Source organism: Ahaetulla prasina, chromosome 6 (assembly GCF_028640845.1).
Source record: "Ahaetulla prasina isolate Xishuangbanna chromosome 6, ASM2864084v1, whole genome shotgun sequence".
NCBI lineage: Eukaryota > Metazoa > Chordata > Lepidosauria > Squamata > Colubridae > Ahaetulla > Ahaetulla prasina.
This window is the reverse complement of record NC_080544.1, coordinates 34,884,210-34,905,715: the sequence shown is the minus strand read 5'-3', so window position 1 is coordinate 34,905,715 and position 21,506 is coordinate 34,884,210. Positions and strand designations below refer to the sequence as shown.

At 41.3% G+C, this 21,506-nt stretch overlaps 1 protein-coding gene across 10 annotated transcripts in view; it reads right to left on the bottom strand.

Moving 5' to 3' along the window:
• CPEB3 (cytoplasmic polyadenylation element binding protein 3) overlaps positions 1-21,506 on the bottom strand; it is a 93,981-nt gene that overhangs the window by 40,039 nt on the left and 32,436 nt on the right. For 7 of the 10 annotated variants that reach the window (XM_058187126.1, XM_058187125.1, XM_058187127.1 and 4 more), the window contains one exon: positions 3,343-3,502. The exons of 1 other annotated variant lie outside the window; for it this stretch is intronic. In XM_058187126.1, coding sequence (XP_058043109.1) covers positions 3,343-3,502 — 160 coding nt within the window. The remainder of the gene's footprint in view (positions 1-3,342; positions 3,503-21,506) is intronic. 2 more of the 10 variants (XM_058187130.1, XM_058187131.1) reach the window with 1 other exon arrangement.

Genomic DNA, 21,506 nt, shown 5'->3' with positions numbered 1-21,506 from the left:
TCTGATGTGCGTGTGTGCATGTTGTGTTCATTCAAGTCACTCTACCAGGGACTGGCTGCCTGACATTTTGTCACCTGCTTTTTGGCTTTCTATTTTTAAGTTATACTTAACAACTATCTTCTCAGAAAATCAAAACTGCCAAGATGTATAATGTGTATATAATGTGTGTGCATATATGCATGCAACCATACACATACTTTATATGTTATTGCAATATAAAGAGATTTAACCTAAAAGTGTCATGATTTTAAGCTCTTCACTCAAATTAAAGCTGAAATACATTACAGAAACTATTTAATTCAATAGTACTAGTAACGATAGACACAGTTTCAAAAGTATCTCACGGATGCAGAAAACTGAATGCATTCTATTTTATTTCAGCCAAACCCAAGAATCACAATCCAAAACTAATAATTTTTAAGTAAGATAAGAGCTAAAAACTAAATGATAAGTGACTGAAACCATTACAGACACAATTGGTTTTCTGGTTGAAATTCTTGGGTTCAAAATAATATTTATTGCCAGCATTAAGAAAGAATCATTAAGTAAGTCCCCAGCAGGCCAGTAAGTGGCTACTGGAGAGCAGGGGAAGGTACATGGGTTGCCTGCAACTTACTGGAGTGACTTGCCACCTGCCCGGCTGGCTTCCTCTTTGGCTCTGCTTGGGGAAAGTCAGCAGAGAATGATGCAAATGGTGATCATACGATGCTGTCGTAAGTGCAGGCCAGTTGTCAAGGGCCAGATTGCAACCACATGACCACATGAGTGCTGGGACTGTGGGAACTTTGAGGACTGATTACTACTTGTTCAGCACCACTGTAACAGTTGCTGAATGAGAGTGGTATTAAACGGCTACCTCTAGACTATATATTTAATACTGGTTGGTAGTTTCAATGCAAGAGAATCAGAGCAAACAATAAATCACTCTTTGTTAAGAGAGTGCCAGCCTTTATCTTTTATAACAACATCCCTCATTGTCCCAAAGGTGCTTTTTCAAGAGGCAACTGGACTTTCTGGTTTTTCTTTGAAGATGTTTTGCTTCTCATCCAAGAAGCTCCTTGAGCTGAAGAAATTTGTTGGATGAGCAGCGAAATGTCTTCAAAGAAAAACCAGAAAGTCCAGTTGCCTCTTGAAAAAGCACCTTTGGGACAACCATGACCTGGATGACTGAGAATCTCCATAGACAACATCCCTCATTCTATGTCACCAGTTTAAAGATGTATACAGTGATTATAGAGGGCTTTGTCCAGACTTTCAGGAAACTGTGTGTGGTAATTTTAAATAGGTTTATTAATGGTGATTATATTATACAGCAGAATATAGCTGCTGGGCTAATTCCAAGCTCCCTTTGTTAGCTTATGTTAGGATCTCTCAGAATTTAATCTACTATGTATCCAGGCTTGCAAATGTCAGTTGACCTGAAAGTGACCACTTTCCTGTTACCCTGTGTCTGAAAATTGTTTATAGGCTGTTTTTAACTTCTTGCCAGATTGCAATAGTGGCTGATGACCTTTGCCCAATGGACATCACAGCAAGCAGCAATAATAATTAACTTTATTAGAGGGAAACCAGTCAAGTCTCTTTATTCAGTAATAGTGGATAGTAAGTTTCAAATTTCAGCTTCTACAAACACAAGTAACAAGATCATTTGATATGTAATTTAAAAACCATAATACCCTTGAAACAGTGACATTGATTAATAATCTAAAATATCAGAAATATCTTTCTGCTCCTAAGAAGGCTAACATAGCCTCTTTTTGATGTCCTTAATTGAAGACATTATTCTGCCAAGCTTTTAACAATTTCATTCTCCAGTTTTATTATTCTGTTAATACTTTGCTATTCAACTATTTTAGTATACATATTTAAGCTTTTTATTGTTCTTATTTCTACAATTCCCCTCTGTTAAACAGATGTTTGAGACAGTAGAAGAATATTCTAAATATATACATGCATTCTAAATATATACATGCATATATTAGAAAGTAGCTGACTAAACAGCTAAGTAATGTTTAATTTTAAGAACCTTTGCACACTGCTCAATTACTTCTCAAATTTTTAAAGATTCTGAAATAATTCCATTTTCCAATAAATGAAAAAGGATAAGCATGAATTTATTAAACATATTTAATATGAAAAATCTTTCCCTGGCTTTCAAGCAATCAATTCAAGATGTATAGAATTAAAAAGGGTTAGAAGTGAATTGCATAATTTTAGACACATGACTTCAGCTGACTGCACTTGGAATAGAGATTTTGGACAGTCTTGCAAACAAAGTGTTTTTTCTTTAACTGTATATTTTTCACTTAGCCTTGCTAGAATCTTAATACAAACTACAAGTAAGAAGCACTAGCATTATCACTTCTGAACAAAGTAACTATATAACTAACAAAATAATGACATAAACCAGTGTTGGATGTGATAATGCCTCTAAAAACTCAATCAATGAAAGGAGCTAGAGAAGTAGGGATGGGTTGGGAAAGATCTAGAAACACACAAATAGTCTTGCATAGTGTACAGAAAACAGAGTTAGGAAGGCCTGTTAAAAAAATCTACTACAATAATTCAGGTGGGATACCACTAATACAAGGACTAATGGCATTGTCAATTCTAGAGGCATGAACATTATTTGATTTGTTCTAATTTAACTGTGTACACTACCCAGAAAGAAGTTACATATGTTACGTTTTAGTTAGTAAATGTTTCTGGACCATTTATGTTTCTCCTTGATTGGATTATACTTAAGAAATATACTGAATTAGGAATTGGAGCTGATTAATAATTTTTTTTCTAATTTTAAGTTTGTTCTTATTCATGTGCCAGGTTGCACACTTACTGAGTTCTTAAAAATAAAAAGGAAAACTGTAGAAAAAGGGCCAGCCCTTTCATGAGAAATTATAACTGTGAGAAATTCTCACAGTTAATTGTAATAGTTGTTTACTTAGGGAGTTATATATGTCAAAAGCCTCTGGCAACCTATCTAACAAGATTTAAAATGCACATGCCACCAGTTTGTTACACACACTCCTTTCAAAATAGAACAAAAACAGGTGCTTTAACATTACGTTTATTTCTTTGACTGTAAATTTAAAATAGATGATCTAAGATATTTTTTGGAGAAAAAGGCTAAGGTATAAACTATGATTTGACATCTAACTGCATCATTAATCATACTATATACTTACTTTTCATCTCAGTTAACTGAGATTCTAAAATTAAGGAGTAGCTTTAAACATTTAGCAATTTATTTACTAGCAAAAAAAAAAGCAATACCACATCAAAATGTTATAGCAGAAGCTGATTTTCTTTTAAGGTAAGTATGAACATATGAATATTCCTAACCTGTAAAATGATTCCTCCACATTATATCAGCGAAACTCATTGGTGGGCCACTGGGAGGGTAGTGTTTACCTTTAAGAGGTTCATGATCAGTCCTTATCATATCCATTAATGAGTTTTCCAAAGAGTGCAAGTTAAAAGTATCATAGGGCCGATTCCGGTCCTAGGAAAAAAACAAAACAAAACAAAAAAAGGACTGTTACAAAATTGTCACTAAACAATGCAATCATTTAACACTTTTTCCATTCATCACAAATTATTGTAAGATTAGCAAAAATATGCAAAGGTCAAGTTAATAATTCTTTTAAAAAATGTTGAGAACAGTAGGACACATGAACAGGAGGACCATACTTATCCTTCGCCAGAAATGCAATTTCAAAGTATGTTGATAAACGGAAGCCAATATACAAAGTAGGCAAGGAAATAAAATAAGCTTGATTTAAAATCTAACCTACAAATAATTCCATTTGCATCCAAGGAAAGGTTCTGCCTCTTCTGCTTGCAACATAAGGCAATTATTTTAATAATACTGCTATTTCTATGAAGATTACAAAAAGTTAAATACTATACAGAAACAGATACTTAACCAAAATGAATTTTACATTTCAAAGTATGTTGATAAACAGAAGCCAAGATACAAGGTAACCAAGAGATGAAATCATCTTAATTTGAAATATATCCTGAAAATAATACTGTTTGCATCCAAGGAAAGTTCTACACTTTTAGCTTGCAAAATAAAGCAATTATTTTGCTACAAAACCCTTGGGTAGAGTAAAATTGTGCAAACAACTTGGGAGCAGATAAATGCACTGAAGCACAACAGAAGTATAAGCAATATGTGGCAGCTCTTGAAAATCTTTGCCAGAAATATTTTATTTTTTTAGTGCAAGCACAAAGTGTACACAGAATTAACACTCAACAGACATTTATACTCTTTAAAAAATGAATAAAATAAAAAGTTAATACATTTTGGGCTCCAAATACTTTCTTTTTGCTAAATTTTCATCTTCCAGAAGAAAATACAGCACTAGGTTCCATTTACCAAGTTCAACTTGTAAAAGTAAGTATAATCGGAGGAACCATCTGATTTACACAACAATCTACACACATACACATACACACACTATAATTATCATTTAAGAGGAATTTATTTCCACAAATTATATTCAAACGTGTAGCTGATCTGAACTTGTTTACTGCTGGAAAGAAATATACATGGAGTTATTCCTTTTATCATACTTCCAATACTCGTTCTGTATATTTGCCTATTCCTCCCAAATCTGAACTGTCTGATCATGGGAATGTAATTTTTCCTACATTTAAATTCCCAATTAAAGGAGTGCTGGTGCCACAAAACCCAAGTTTAACAGCAACATCAAAGTACTTGTACGCAAGTACTCAGTGCTTGCTACTGTTACAAGCAAAATAGTTTTTCTAATGATCATTAAAATGCCTAGCAAATGACTGCCAGGATTAAGATGGGGCTTGTTCATATATACAAACATTATATACAGATTACGAACCTAAGTAGAAACTAAGAATGTACAGTGGTTTGGATGTGAACTGAAAGCGGTATTCCTGAATACACTGGAGTATAAACAAAACACTTATTTGCAGAATCCAATCTGGGTTGGTCACGAAGACCAGAGGTTTAGTCTTCTAAGCTTTCAGGCTCGTGCTGAAGGAACATCTCTCTAGCAGAATGTGTTATAATAAATATGGTTATTTAAATAAATCACTTATTTGTGATTAAGGGGCGTGCATAAGAGCACAAGAGTGCCTACCATTCCTGTCCTATTGTTTCCTTTCATTATATCCAATTAATATAGTTATTACATACTTATGCTTATATATATGCTTATATATTGTATAGTTATTTCATGCTTATGCTCATATATACTGCTGTGACAAAATAAATAAATAAATAAATAAAATAAAATAAATAAATAAAATAAATAAATAGTGTGACTAAAAAGGCAAAAAAAAATATTAAAATAACCATATTTATTCTCAGGTTTCCAAGCATTTAGAAACATTATTTAGAGCTGGATCCAAAGCATTGCCCAGGCATATTAAAAACTGACTAGAAAAATTAAGATTAGATTTGCTGATAAAGGGTTATTAAAGATGCACCAGAGCACTTATGGCTGAGGAAGAGTTTTTGTGAATGGGAAGCCCCATGAAGTTCCACTGTTTCATGGCTAAAAACAGAAGTTTTAGTGCCTCAGCTGTACCCAAAATAAGTTTACCTAGATGCACAATGCATGTAATCCTAAAATAGAACATTGAAGCTACTGTCAGAGAGGTACAAAATCTTCAGTAGAAATGCCCTAAAAGAGAAGTTTAAATTTGTCTGGTTAAACTGGAGCAGAAAAATACTTCCTCTGAGCTTCCCAGTCCAGACATTATATAATATATAGACTATTGCTTGGAATCCAAGCTACACAGTATGTTTTGTTCTGGAAGTGACTAAGTCACCAATTGTTACAAACAAAATAACAAAGAAAAAGAAGCTAAAACCAACAGTTTCATCATGAATGAATTTATCCTTTTAGCATATTTACAGAACTATATACATGGAATATACAAAAGTTAAAATATGAATATATTTTAAACATTCTGTTTGGTAGTTTTCTATTCAACATAATGATAAACTCATTCATAAATCAATTTTCTACCAATTAACTTTTTAGTGCTTTGCATAAAAATACAAAAGGCAATAATAGGGGCCTCTGGTGGCTCAGCAGACTAAGTCTCTGTTATTAACACAGCTGCTTGCAATTACTGCAAGTTCTAGTCCCACCAGGCCCAAGGTTGACTCAGCCTTCCATCCTTTATAAGGTAGGTAAAATGAGGACCCAGATTTTTGGGGGCAATAAAAGTTGACTTTGTATATAATATACAAATGGATGAAGACTATTGCTTAACACAGTATAAGCCGCCCTGAGTCTTCGGAGAAGGGCGGGATATAAATTCAAATAAAATAAATAAATAATGAAGTTAAAGAAAGAGAAATGAATAAAGTCTCCATAGGACAAGCATTTAATGTATGGATGGCCAATTCTGCAAATATCACTGCTTAAATTCTGCAAATGAATTAATGCATAATACTATCCTCTTTAACCAACCGCCCAATTTAAACGTGCCTGAGCTATTCCTCCCTTGGGAAAGAGGTCAAGATAGCAAGTAACTGCACAAAAGACTGGAAGATTTTGGTACATTTCTCCTAACTCCTGTCATTTCCTCCCAGAAAACTGTGAAACTACCAATCCAACCCTAGGGATTTACTGGTAAGAAAAGGGGCTCAATGTGGCTTGTCTTAGAACAGGAGTGTCAAACTCAAGGCCCAGGAGCTGGATCCGGTTCATGGGGTACTTAGACCTGGCCTGCAGGGCCACCCTGGAAACAGCGAAGGATCAGCCCACGGTGCTTCTACCAGCGAAAATGGGCTCCCAAGCTCCATTTTCGGCTGCCAAGGCCTCCTGCAACCCTCTGCCAGTGGGTTGGGAGTCTGTTTTCACTGGCAGATTGCTTGAGTGACCATAGGTGCCCCCGACAGGAGTGACATTGAGCTGGCCAAACCCCTCCTGGCCATACCCACCCCGGCCGCCCAAGGTCAAACACAACACTGCGGCCTTCAATAAAGTAGAGTTTGACACCCCTGCCTTAGAATATACCATACTAACTCTTTTGCATAATCAACTTTTTTCTACAATGAGCAATCAAATGCCTCAGTGTGTTCTCAGACTATTATGTTTGTTCTCAGTACGGGTTGTCCTTGACTTATAACTGGTTGTCGTAACTTCAAAAAACTACTTACTATCTGGTTTCAAAGTTATGATAACTGCAGCATTCCCATGGGCATGTGAACAAAATTGGGATGTGTCAATCCACTTACCTTTATGATGTATTGCAGGGGTACTACAGAGGTGCCCATGCCTATCTCCCCCATCTTCTATCGCTGGGTCCGCACAGGCCTTGGGCCTTTTTCCCACCCCACTAGGTCCCATGTCTTCCTCATATTCTCCATCACTGATCAGTCACTTATTTTACTGTAAATATCTTTCTTGAAGCTCTGGAATGTGCAGGAGTACAGGCTGCGGCACCCAAGGCTGCATGGCTTCACCCCAGAATCTGGTACAATATTGGAGCAGCTAAAATTCATCCAGGCTGCCTCCAGGACAGAGAAATACCTGAACACTCCAGGATTTGTGCTTAACAGTTAGTGATAGATATATCAAAGGAAATTTCCTAATCACTGTGACATAGAATTTGACTTTATTGTTTAATGCTATTTTTAAAAACACTTTTTTTACTATCTATGGCAATCTATTAGTAACTAGGGATTACACTTAAAAGTAATTCTTGATTTTTGACTGCCTTTTTTATAAATGTTCAAAGTTAAAATGGTGTAAAAAAAATAGCTTTGCGACTAAACCTCACATTTATAATAATTGCAGCATGATCACAATTTGTGTGTTTTGCAATTGACAGTTGTGGCAGCATAGACAGACACTGAGGAGGTTGGGGAGGAACTTGGGCTAGTCCTGGGGGCTGGAGAAAGCTCGGATGAGGACTCTGCATCAGAGGCAGAGAGGGAGTTAGACTGCAGTGAGGCAGAGGAATAGCTGGAGCCCGTTCCCAGTGTGCGCATGCGCAAGCTGCCAGAAGAACAACTCAGAAAACAGGGTCAACTTGCGAGTAAAGCCACACCTTGGAGGTGATTGGCCCCTCCCATAGGAAATAAAAGAGGAGCGAACAGGAAGTTGGCTTTTGCAGGAAACAATTCATTCGTTCTGTGACTCTGAGAGACTCTGTGCAAAGTTTTGCCTTGTACTGCAGTTGAAAACAAGTTACATGGCAGCTTGCCAAACAAGATAAGGTGTGTTGAGAAATATTCCTTTCAAAAACTGTTTGGACAAACCTTGCTGACTGTGAATGAATGTAATTCACAGTCGTGTAAATAAAATATGTTTTGCCGGGACCAATTCCTGCCTCCTATTTGTTAAGGGAGCCTAAGTCAGAACACTGACAAGCAGTCAATAGAAAAGAGGAAGTAAAGTACAGACATGGACACATGATGTTCCCCTTGATGGCAAACCTATGGCACACATGCCAGTTCAGAGCCATGTCACCCGGGCACACGCGGCAGTGCCCGTTCCTCTTCCAGGTTTCTGGCGCACATGCGCACGCAACTATCAGCTGGCCTTTGCACGTGAAGTGCTCCCTTTTCGGCACTTGGTGCCGATGCGTGCATGTGTGTTTCCCTTTTTGGCACTCTGTGCTGAAAAGATTCACCATCACTGCCTTAACAATTACAATTGCTTAAATGATGAAATGGGAAGTGAAGACAGAAGCCCCTAACAGTCATATGATTTTCCAGAGGGTTTTTAAACTTCTGATGCCCCTAAACATAAAATGGATGTGTTAAAATTGACACAGAACTTGAATATATGTAAATTAAAAGGAGAAAATTCATCCCTCTCCTTTTTTCCCTTGCTTTATTCATAGGCAAAACGGCCTTCCTAAGGTCCCCTCTTATTGGCCCTTCTATTAATTCTCAGAAAATGCTGCATCTAAAACAGCAATAAAAAGGACACTTGGAGACCACAAAAAAAGTTTGAAATCAATAGTTCGGCAACTACACGTAAGCTTTACAGCTACCTCAAAAAGCACAGGAGACCAAGTTAACAGTCGGTAATAGGTAACCGTACCTCAGCTGATTAAAGAGAAAGATATTAGCCAGTGTAATTTCAAGGTCTACTGACTAAAAAAATTATACTAATTTATTGAATTTATCAGGCATCTCGACAGAGTCTAGAGATCAGAAGTAATTAAAGACTCCTTTGTTGGAATATGCTCATATAAACTTTCTGAACAGAGTCTTTAAGAAAACTAACCTTGAAACTTATAACCAATCCTCAAAGTTGTGGACATTGCAGCATCCTCCTGGTCAAATGATCATGATCCGGGCACTCATGTGCCTGGCTTGCAATTATGATGTTGCAATGAGCTATGGTCATATGATCACAATTTGCAACCTTCCCTGTTGGCTTTCCACAAGCAAAGTGAATAGGAAAGCTGGCAGGAACACTGCAAGTCACTCTAATAAATTTTGACTTTTTGTTGGACAAAAATAAAAGCTCATTATTCTTACTTCTTTAACTAAGTGCCTAGACTTATACAATTGACTGAGCATTTGCCAATCACATATAAATTATGGTTATATTTAGTTCAGCACCGGGGTTAGATAAAAACCTGCTCATATTCTCTTTCCTGAATAACTTAAAATGTTTATAAATACTTTCTATCCTGCAAATTAAATCCAGACCAAATTATTTTGCTGATAATCAAAGCTATCCTATATAGATATAGATACATTAAGACAGAGATAATTTGCAGGATTTAAATATTTAAATACTATGAACTAGTTTGTTGATAGAAATATTTACCTTAATTCATTCTAACATCATCCAGTCAATTGTTACAGTCTATAGCCAGCATATATTGCAATTCACTGAAGTATAATTACAGGACAGGTAAAAGATACATATAGTATAATGCCTGGTTTAGCAACTGTTCAAAGCTTTGAGGTGTAAAAAAGTAACTCTACAATAAGTCCTTGCATTTATTATTATTGCAGTGTTCCCTTATTCATATGATTGACATTCGGGCACTTTGCAAACAACTGTTTTTTACAACTGTCACAATTTCCTGCGGTTAGATGTATACCATTTGCAAGCATCACAGCCAGTTTTTGACAAGCAGAATCAATGGAGAATCCAACAGTTAAATTTTATGTCACAGTCACATCACTTAGCAATAGATTTGCCAGTCCCAATTGTAGTTGTTAAGTGAGGACTACTTATATGGCTCCTCAAATCTTCTGCAAGAAGCTTCAGAATCTGCAGGATCTGCATACAATGAATCTTATTTCAAGATAATTAAATAACTGTGTCTTTTCCCAGGCTTAGGCAATCACTTTGAATGTGTGTGTGTGTGTGTGTGGGTATGTGGGTGTTTGGGTGTAAATAATAAACTTTTAATTTACTATAACTATCGAAGCTCAGAAATAATCAAATTATGTGTACCGGTAGTGTAATGTATCTTTAAATATTTTGGCGGGAAACAAGCACGTTGCTGATTGGTTGAAGCCGCCGGTTAAACAGTATATAAGGAGAGGTTTTTTCCCCAGCCTGGTTGCTGGGTTCACCATATAGTAAAGAGCTGTTGTCACTACCCTGGTCTCCTGCCTCGTTATTGCCCGAATCTAACACTGGCGACGAAGGTGGGATTTCGAGGCTAAGAGCACCAGGAACGAGCTGAACGCACGGAGAACCGAACCCAGCGAACTCAGGGCAGAAACGCGGAGATGGCCAGCTACACTCCGCCCGCACCGTTTGACCCAGCCAGGGAGAAATGGGGAACGTACATGACCCGTTTCGAAAGCTTCCTAGAAGCAAACGAACTGCAAGGAGTTCCAGACAACCGCAAAAGGGCATATTTCCTGAGCCACTGCGGTCCTGAGGTCATCGACATTGCGGAAGCCCTGGCAGAGCCAACGCCGGTACAATCGGTGCCGTGGCAAACTCTGCAAAATCTATTGAAGAACCATTTCGCGCCAACACCGTCCAAATACGTACGGCGTTTTGAATTTGGGGAGCGCAGACAGCAAGAGGGCGAATCCATCAGGGATTACATGGCCGCCCGGCGAAAAGCCTCCAAGGACTGTGGGTACCGAGACTTGGATGAGGAGCTGTTAGAGCAACTCATCCGTGGGGTCAGAGACATGCGTTTGCGAGGCGGCTGCTATCAAAAAGCAATCTAACGCTGGCAAACGCCTGGACGAAGCCAGAGCTCATGAGATGTCCACCCAAGCGCGGAAACCCTGCAAAGCTACGCCACGCCAACGGCGAGCAAATCAACCCCGTCCATAGTGAAGAAATCCAGACCGAATCAGACGGCGAGGATGAGGAAGGAGTTTGCCTCACCGAGAGAAGGGGCAAAGAAGACCGATGAATGCGGAAGTTGCGGAGGGCAACACCAGCGCCAACGATGCAAGTTCAAGGACGCTACATGTCGGCGGTGCGAGAAGAAGGGCACCTGGCTCAAGTCTGTCGAGCACCCCAACCTTCCCGCCGAAAATTCAAATCGACTAATCAGAGCGCTGGATCGCAAGGCGACCCGCGATTGGTCAAAACAAAAGGACGCAATTCAAATCGAACGACCGTGTAATAGGCCGCAGCAACCCGTGGAGAAGAAAATCTTCACCAGACCGAAGATAGAAGGAGTGCCGTGCCGACTAGAAGTGGACACAGGGTCAGCGATCACAATCATGTCCTGGGACACTTTTGCAAAGCTTTGCCGAAAACCGCCAAACGCAAACTGCAAACACAACGGCTACGAGTGCACGACTACCAAGGGAATCGCATCCCTGTTCGAGGACCACCTCCGTCCGCCGAGTACGGACCACACAAGAAGACCCTGCCCATCACGATAGTCAAGGGACCCTGCCAAGTCTGTTGGGACTAGACTGGTTCCGCATTGGGCATGGGAGTGACTGGCATCTACAGAAGTGACTGTAACCTAAAAGACACACTCATGAACGAGTTCAAGATGTCTTCAAGGACTGCCTGGGCAAGTACAAGGGGACCCCTATTTCCTTCAACTTAGACCCCAGGTAGCCCCATTAGGTTAAAGGCAAGGAGAGTCCTTTGCCCTTAAACCTAAGATTGACAAGGAGATAGACAAGCTCATAAATCAGGGGATTCTGGTGCCAGTCGATCACGCAAAGTGGGAGACGCCAATCGTCACCCCAGTGAAACCAGATGGGTCAGTTAGAATCTGCGCTGACTACAAGGCGATGTTAAACAAAGCCTTACAGAAAAGCGCCACCCGGTTCCGTGGTGCAACACTTGCTGCACTCGTGGGGCAAGGGCAAGTCTTTGCAAAGTTAGACTTGGCTCAAGCCTATCAACAACTGCCCGTAGACGCCAACACAGCCGAAGCCCAAACGATTGTAACTCACAGGGGTGCTTTCAAGTGTACCCGATTACAATTTGGGGTGAGTGTGGCACCGGGGCTATTCCAAAATTTAATGGAACGACTTCTGCAAGGGCTCCCAGGGTAGTCCCTATTTCGATGATGTATTGATATCAATAAAATTTAGAAGGAATTGGGGAGCGCTTGAGAAAAGTTCTGGGCATTTTCCGTCAGCCGGTCTAAAGGTTAAAGTGAACAAATGCCAGATAGGGGTAGAATCAGAGAGTTCTTGGGCTACAGAATAGACAAGAAGGAATTCACCCCACTGAGAGCAAGGTCAAGGCAATAAGAAAGGCTCCAGCGCCCAAAACAAAACAGAGCTACAGGCATTCCTGGGTCTAGTGAATTTTTACGGTCTTTTAAAAACAAGGCAACTGCTGAGCCGCTGCATAAGCTTCTGGGAAAGAATACTGTTTGGTCTTGGGGAAAGTCGGAAGCTAGGGCTTTCAAGCAGTAAAAACCTACTCGAGCGATAGTTTACTGATCCAGTATCATAGCTCATTGCCATTATTATTGGTTTATATGCCTCCCTTACGGGTGGGGCTGTGCTCAGCCACAGACTTCCAAACGGCACAGAAGCCCCAATAGCCTTCTACTCCAGAACGATGTCCTCGACAGAGAGGAACTATAGCCAGTTGGATAAGGAAGCGCTAGCCATTGTGTCAGGGGTAAAAGTTTCACGAATACGCTGGAGAGACTTTGAAATTGTTACAGACCATAGACCTCTGTTAGGATACTGGCTGGCGATCACCAACGCCTGTGGCACTTTCGCCACGATTGACCCGATGGACTATCTTCTTAGCCGCTTATTCCTACAAGCTGCAGCATCGACCGGAAAAGAGTTGGGGCATGCGGACGCTTAAGCAGATGCCCACTACCAGGGCGATCGAAGACCCCACTCCGGGACGCCCATTCTGCTAATTGACTCTCTGGACTCTGGCCCAGTCACATCTAAGGAGGTGGCTCGGGCATCATACCGACATTATTTTGAGGACTGTACCGGTTGGGTACAAGAGGGTGGCCGCTGCGCCCGGGCGGCGTTTAAAGAATTTGTAAAAACGTGGGAACTTTCGGCTCAAGGGGTGCCTGCTATGGGGGATAGAGTGGTGATCCCAGAGAAATTAAGAAAGAGGTGTTGGATCTCCTGCACGAGGTCACCCAGGGATCGTTAGGATGAAGGGTCTAGCGAGAAGCTATGTGTGGTGGCCTTAATGGACTCAGAAATTGCTGAAAGGGTAGGGAAATGCCAGGCCTGCCAGAGTCCAGACCTCTACCCCAACGGCCCCGGTTCGAATGGGAAAGACCCCAAGGGCCCTGGTCAAGAATCCACATTGATTTTGCCGCCCTTCCACGGCCAAACCTTCCTGGTAGTAGTTGATGCCTACTCCAAATGGCTGGAAATCATTCTCATGAGATCCATGACAGCCGGGCCGTGATCTCAGTCCCACGGCACCTATTTGCAACACACGGGTTGCCTGACACATTGGTTTCCGATAACGCCCGCAATTCCACGGCAACACAGTTTGAGGAATACTTGGCAGAAGAGGGCATCCGACATGCCCTCTCGGCGCCTTTCCACCCTGCGACGAATGGCCTTGCAGAGCGTTCGTCCAAGCGAAGAGGCATTATCCAGACTCAAGCCAGGCGACTGGCAATCAAAAATAGATATTTTCCTAGCCGTCCAACACCGAACCCCCTGTGCCACCACCGGCAGAAGCCCTGCCGAATTACTAATGGGCCGAAAACTCAGGTGCCCACTAGACCGTTTAAATCCCAACTATACACCGGAGGGATACAAGGGGGGACTCGAAAAGACAAGGGGAATGGATATAGGCGACCGGGTATGGGCACACAACTATGGTGAGGGCCCGACCTGGGTAACAGGAAAAATTCTAAACATAACAGGCCCCAAATCATACTTGGTAGAGTTGACGGATGGCCGAGTATGGAGGCGACATATAGATCAATTGAGGAAACGGTTAGCCGGACAACCCGAGTCAGACGAAACAGGCCCTGACTATTCTATGTTTGAACCAACAGCTGACTCAGACCCGGGAAAATCGCAGGACTTAACTGAATTCCCGGAGGTCCAGCGACGCCCACAGGTTCCTGTAGAAAACAGCAGGGACAACTCGGAAAATAATCCAGGGCCGGATGGCCTAGAGGAGGAGCCGAGAGGAGCAAACAGCCCCTCCGGCAAACTCAAACCGCTCCCAGAAACTGTACTGCCGAAAGAGTCAGGAGACGCCCAGTCTATTTACGTGATTACGTTGAAAAGTAATATGTAAATAAATGTAAATATATAGGTAAAGTGTTTTCTGGGAGGGAAGGAGTGTAATGTATCTTTAAATATTTTGGCGGGAAACAAGCACGTTGCTGATTGGTTGAAGCCGCCGGTTAAACAGTATATAAGGAGAGGTTTTTTCCCCAGCCTGGTTGCTGGGTTCACCATATAGTAAAGAGCTGTTGTCACTACCCTGGTCTCCTGCCTCGTTATTGCCCGAATCTAACAGGTAGTCTTTGAAATTACAAAACTGAAAGAAGTGGCTAAAGACACAGCAAGAATTAATTGGTGAGCGTCAAAATTTATCATGCTTGAATTCACAGATCTCTAGAATAAAAAGTGACATCAAGACAAATGATAGAATTTGAAATGCTTATACACAACCGAGATAGGTCTGTGTGTGTACAGACACAGACACACATATATACTGTATACAGACATTGTTATTAAAATCTTATACAGAGACATAACAAGTAAGACTACGGAAGAGTGGATGGAGATGGAATTTACCCTAAGCTATAATTAAGAAAAGGGTGTTGGATCTCTCCACGAGGGTCACCCAGGGATCGTTAGGATGAAGGGTCTAGCGAGAAGCTATGTGTGGTGGCCTTAATGGACTCAGAAATTGCTGAAAGGGTAGGGAAATGCCAGGCCTGCCAAGAGTCCAGACCTCTACCCCAACGGCCCCGGTTCGAATGGGAAAGACCCCAAGGGCCCTGGTCGAGAATCCACATTGATTTTGCCGCCCCTTCCACGGCCAAACCTTCCTGGTAGTAGTCGATGCCTACTCCAAATGGCTGGAAATCATTCTCATGAGATCCATGACAGCCGAGGCCGTGATCTCAGTCCCACGGCACCTATTTGCAACACACGGGTTGCCTGACACATTGGTTTCCGATAACGCCCGCAATTCACGGCAACACAGTTTGAGGAATACTTGGCAGAAGAGGGCATCCGACATGCCCTCTCGGCGCCTTTCCACCCTGCGACGAATGGCCTTGCAGAGCGTTCGTCCGAGCGCAAAGAGGCATTGTCCAGACTCAAGCCAGGCGACTGGCAATCAAAAAAATAGATATTTTCCTGGCCGTCCAACACAGAACCCCAGCACCACCGGCAGAAGCCCTGCCGAATTACTAATGGGCCGAAAACTCAGGTGCCCACTAGACCGCTTAAATCCCAACTATACACCAGAGGGATACAAGGGGACTCGAAAAGACAAGAGGAATGGATATAGGCGACGGGTATGGGCACACAACTATGGTGAGGGCCCGACCTGGGTAGCAGGAAAATTCTAAACATAACAGGTCCAAAATCATACTTGGTAGAGTTACGGATGGCCGAGTATGGAGGCGACATATATAGATCAATTGAGGAAACGAGCTGAACAATCAGACGAAACAGGCCCTGACTATTCTATGTTTGAACCAACAGCTGACTCAAACCCGGAAAATCGCAGGACTTAACTGAATTCCGGAGGTCCAGCGACGCCACAGGTTCCTGTAGAAAACAGCAGGGACGACTCAAAATAATCCAGGGCCGGATGGCCTAGAGGAGGAGCTGAGAGGAGCAAACAGCCCCTCCGGCAAACTCAAACCGCTCCCAGAAACTGTAGGTCCGAAGAGTCAGGAGACGCCCAGTCTATTTACGTGATTACGTTGAAAAGTAATATGTAAATAAATGTAAATATATAGGTAAAGTGTTTTCTGGGAGGGAAGGAGTGTAATGTATCTTTAAATATTTTGGGAAACAAGCACGTTGTTGATTGGTTGAAGCACGTTAAACAGTATATAAGGAGAGGTTTTTCCCAGCCTGGTTGCTGGGTTCACCATATAGTAAAGAGCTGTTGTCACTACCCTGGTCTCCTGCCTCGTTATTGCCCGAATCTAACAGGTAGTCTTTGAAATTACAAAACTGAAAGAAGTGGCTAAAGACACAGCAAGAATTATTTGGTGAGCGTCAAAATTTATCATGCTTGAATTCACAGATCTCTAGAATAAAAAGTGACATCAAGACAAATGATAGAATTTGAAATGCTTATACACAACCGAGATAGGTCTGTGTGTGTACAGACACAGACACACATATATACTGTATACAGACATTGTTATTAAAATCTTATACAGAGACATAACAAGTAAGACTATGGAAGAGTGGATGGAGATGGAATTTACCCTAAGCTATAATTAAGAGAAAAATTGTACTAACAGTTTTACAGATTGTACATAGCTCCAACCCATAATTGCAAAAATAGATGAATCATAAAATAATAAATGCTTGAAATGTAATACAAAGGAATATTTTGTCATATGTAGATTTTTTTATGTAAAAAAAATCAAAAGTACTAGAAATAAATACACAGGATTATTTTTTTAAAAAAAATCAAAACAGTTTGAATTGTTAACTCATTTTTTTTCTACTAGGAACTTTTCCAGAACAAATATTTTTAAAAAATATTAAGATACATGCTGAAGGCCACACAGGGAAAGTGACAATTAGCTGACAATACCATACTCAGAAACCAAACTAGGAGAATATCTATTAATGGCAAAAGTAAAAGTACAGCTCTAGAACATAAGTTTGATTAAATTTAAAGAAGAATAGCTTCTGTAAATATTACATGTCATACAACAAGCAAACTCAGCTATTTAGGATTTGGTTTTTATGGGACAAATATTTAATGTAAAAATAGTGGAGGCAATCTTAATATTTATAATTTGTTGTATTCAACAATGGAGAACAATAAAAGGAAATCTAGAAATTAATATTGTATTTACCAATAGTACTTAATATTTATTTATTTTATTTTTCTATCACATCATGCATATTTATTTCAAATAGTGATATCCATATTGTATAAATTTTAATGTTTAGAGGTTTGTAATGATTGCAAGTATCTCATGTGATATTAGTTTATATATTCATTTAATCAAAGAAATAATAACAATTTTTAAATTTTATAAGTATAAATTTTGTTTATTTACAGATATTTTATTTTCCATCCACTTATTTCTTTTTCTCTTGTATGTAGTTATTTATTTTATACTTTAAATGTTTTTAAAAATACAAGTATTAGGCCTGCTGTTTAATGTGATATTAACCATGTAATGGGGCGAGTGCCTGGTACTTGTCAATCTAGCAGCTCGAAAGCACGTAAAAAATGCAAATAGAAAAATAGGGACCACCTCTGATGGGAAGGTAACAGTGTTCTGTGCGCCTTTGGCGTTTAGACATGCTGGCCACATGACCACAGAGACATCTTTGGACAGCGCTAGCTCTTCAGTTTTGAAATGGAGATGAGCACCATCCCCTAGAGTCGGGAATGATTAGCACATATGTACGAGAGGGAACCTTTAACTTTACCTTTTTAATGTAATATTACTTTATAAACAAGAGTCATCATTAATGACACTTTGAACATTATTGCCACCTAGCAAATGATTCTATCTTCACTCTCAGGCAAACTGTGCACAAATAGTGATTTTAGGTTATGTATCCTTTCAAAATCAAATTATATAAAACTATCAGATATCTTGGAAATCTTTAACAAGGTGCCCTTTGCATGTGCTTAGATAATGTTGAATTATGGCTTATCATTTAATGACCATTCAAATTTACAATGGTTTGGTTACAGTTTGTATAGCACTTCCAGCCATCATAAAACATGCCCCAATCATAGTCACGCAGCTGCATTTTGGGCACATGGCAACAGGTACACATTTACAACCAGTTGCCAAGCCCCTGGCAATCAGTGATTCCCATTTACCATCTCTGCCAGCTTCCCAAGAAAGTCAACGGGGAAGCTGCCAGGGAAGGTTGCATGTGGAGGGGAAAGAGGGAGCTGAAATCCTTCAGCAGGCTGCCGAAATGGAGCTGAAATCCTGAAATTCTGCTCCATTCCTGCAGCCTATGGAAGGATTTCTCCTCCAGGCACTAGGTGAGGGGAGCTGAACTCCTTTGGCGGGATGCAAGAACTTTTGAGAACAAAAATGTTGCCCGCTTGAAGGATTTCAGCTATACATGGAGCTGAAACCCTCCTGACAGATAGTGCTAAGTGATGCTGTTGTGTGACATCATGACAACATCACTTAGCAATTGCAATCTCAGCAAGCCTCATTGCCAATGTTAATTGAATTCCATTGGTTGGTAGCGGAGAATCTACCCTGATCTAAGCCATTCCAGAATTGTCCCTCTTAGTCCCAAGTCTCAGTTTTTCCAAAGTAAGGGACAGTTTCCCCTTCAATTCTCCCAACCCCTATTCCCTTCATCTCTGTCCTTTGGGCCATCTATTACCCTGCCTAGCAGAGAAGCAGAATCATAGCAGCTCAGGAGCTTCCCAGTGTGTCATGGCTCTGGGGCTGTAAGATGCGTTTGAGCCACAGCACAACATGAAAAATTGGGGCCACCACAGGAAGTTCTACTCTCCTTGGGAGGGCCCAGCATTGCAGTGCAAAGCAGCCACTTCAGAAATCCCCAGATGCCCCAGAAAGTTCCAGTACAACAATATAAAGGGACTGTTCTGGACACCCTTGCCACCCTGCACTCTGCCATCCCAGCTGACCTTTGCTGTCTTCTTGCTCCTGCTGCTCTTGTTGCTGAGGTTTGCTCACCTGGCCCTTCATGAGGCAACTGCTGGCCACATAAAGCCAGATTCCCCAGGTCTTTTGAAGAAATTCCCATGCATGACCTGGAGAAGAAAGCCTCATGCAGCCACCAGCTACCTCACAAAGGGCCAGGCCAGGCATGCTTGGTAAGCAGTGGGAGCAAGAAGACAGTGAAGGTCAGCTAGGGAGGCAGACAGGGAGTCAAAAGGGCATAGATGAGAGGGATAGGCAGGTGGAGGGTAGTTGAACCACCCCTGCAGTCGTACATACAAGCCAGCTGTCAAGCAACTAATAATTAGGTTACAGGATGCAGGAGTGCTGCATCAACCACAACTTTGGAGACTAGTTGTAAGTCTCTTTGTTCAATGCCGCTATAACTTTAATTACTGAACAAATAATCAGAACTTAAGTGCTACCTATATGTAAAGGTAAAGTTTTAGACATACTGATTTACTCAAACATAGCTTGAGCTATGGAGATAAGGAATCAATTAGATTTGGACAAAATTATTTTACAGTAAAGATTTATATAGAGAACAGATTTCCCTCTTATTATTTATGCAGTACCTGATTTAATAAAAAAACATTTTATCAAATCCCTTAATTCTTTTTAAATGTTTTCTTTTTTCATTTAGAATCAGAACTCTGGAGTCAGGATCAATTGCTTTGAAGCCATAGAACCTTAACTTTATGTGCAAGGAAACAAAATGCACACTGGGACAAAAATGCTGATTATACCAGTACCTTAAAGTAGAACTGAACTTCAACTGACTCTTTCAATGAATTTACGGTTTGGTACAAAATGTCATCACCCTGCCAACAAAAGTATAGTCAAGGCTATGGTTTTCCCAGTAGCAATGTATGGTTGTGAAGGTTGGACCATAAGGAAGGCTGAGCGCCAAAGAATTGAGGCCTTTGAACTCTGGTGCTGGAGAAGACTCCTGCGAGTCCCTTGGACCGCAAGGCAATCAAACCGGTCAGTCCTAGAAATCATCAACCCTGACTGCTCTTTAGAAGGCCAGATCGTGAAGATGAAACTGAAATACTTTGGCCACCTAATGAGAAGGAAGGACTCACTGGAGAAGAGCCTAATGCTGGGAAAGATCGAGGGCAAAAGAAGAAGGGGACGACAGAGAACGAGGTGGCTGGATGGAGTCACTGAAGTAGTCGGCGTGAGCTTAAATAGATTCCAGGGGATGGTAGAGGACAGGAAGGCCTGGAGGAACGTTGTCCATGGGGTCGCGATGGGTCGGACACGTCTTCGCAACCAACAACAACAACATGTTTTGTGGGGAAAGACATGCTGTTTCTACTTCGACAAACTGTGACATTAATCATGTCAAAGTTTAATATCTGTATCTCATCTTTTTTTAGATCACCAGAATAAGGCTTTTCAATTAAATCACATTCTTTAAAAAATATTCTCATAATCACAAGTTAAATGAGCTATTTGAATGAAAAGCTGCATACATCTCTTGTAGAATTAATTTCTGAATTGAGTTTCAGAATTTAGTTATATACTGGATTTAATGACTGACCTTCTTGCCCTGCGAGACGCCCCTCTCTCGCGGGTTTGGCCCTCCATACTATCGAGGGCCCACCTTGAGGACGGGCTTTGGAGCCCTGAGAGGTGGCATGCTAAAAATAGGAGGCTTAGGGGCTTTTTAATTAGTTGTTTTAAGAAATTTTTTAAGGGGAGTTTTAATGGGGATTTTAAGGGTTGGGAGGGGGGGGAGGGATTCGACGGGTAGGGGAGAGAACCCGTCGGGGAGGGGGTGGGAGGTTAGGCGGGTATTGGGAGTAGCCCGCCGGGTGGGAGCCAGTCCTGCGCTGGGCGGCGGTTTAGTAATGGGTCTGGAGGTTATAGGGGGATTACGTTCCTTTTGGTGAGGGTGGTTCCATTTGCACGGTAAGTGGAGGGGCAGATATGGCGGAAGGGGGACCGCATCGTTTTGGGGGCGCGCCGATGTCTGCAGGCGATCGCGCTCGATCCCCTCCTTCTCCCGTCCCGGATGGTCAAGACCCTCAGAGCCTGGGCCTTCGCCTGATGTTATGCAACGCACGGTCCGTGGCCAATAAGGCCCCCTAATACATGATCAGATTCAGGGGTGCCGCGGATATTATAGGCGCACGGAGACCTGGTTGGGCACTGAAGGGGCGTGCCCTGGTCGAGATGTGCCCACCGGTTTCCGTGCATTCCATCAGCCGAGGGCCCAGGGTAGGGGTGGTGGGGCGGTTGTT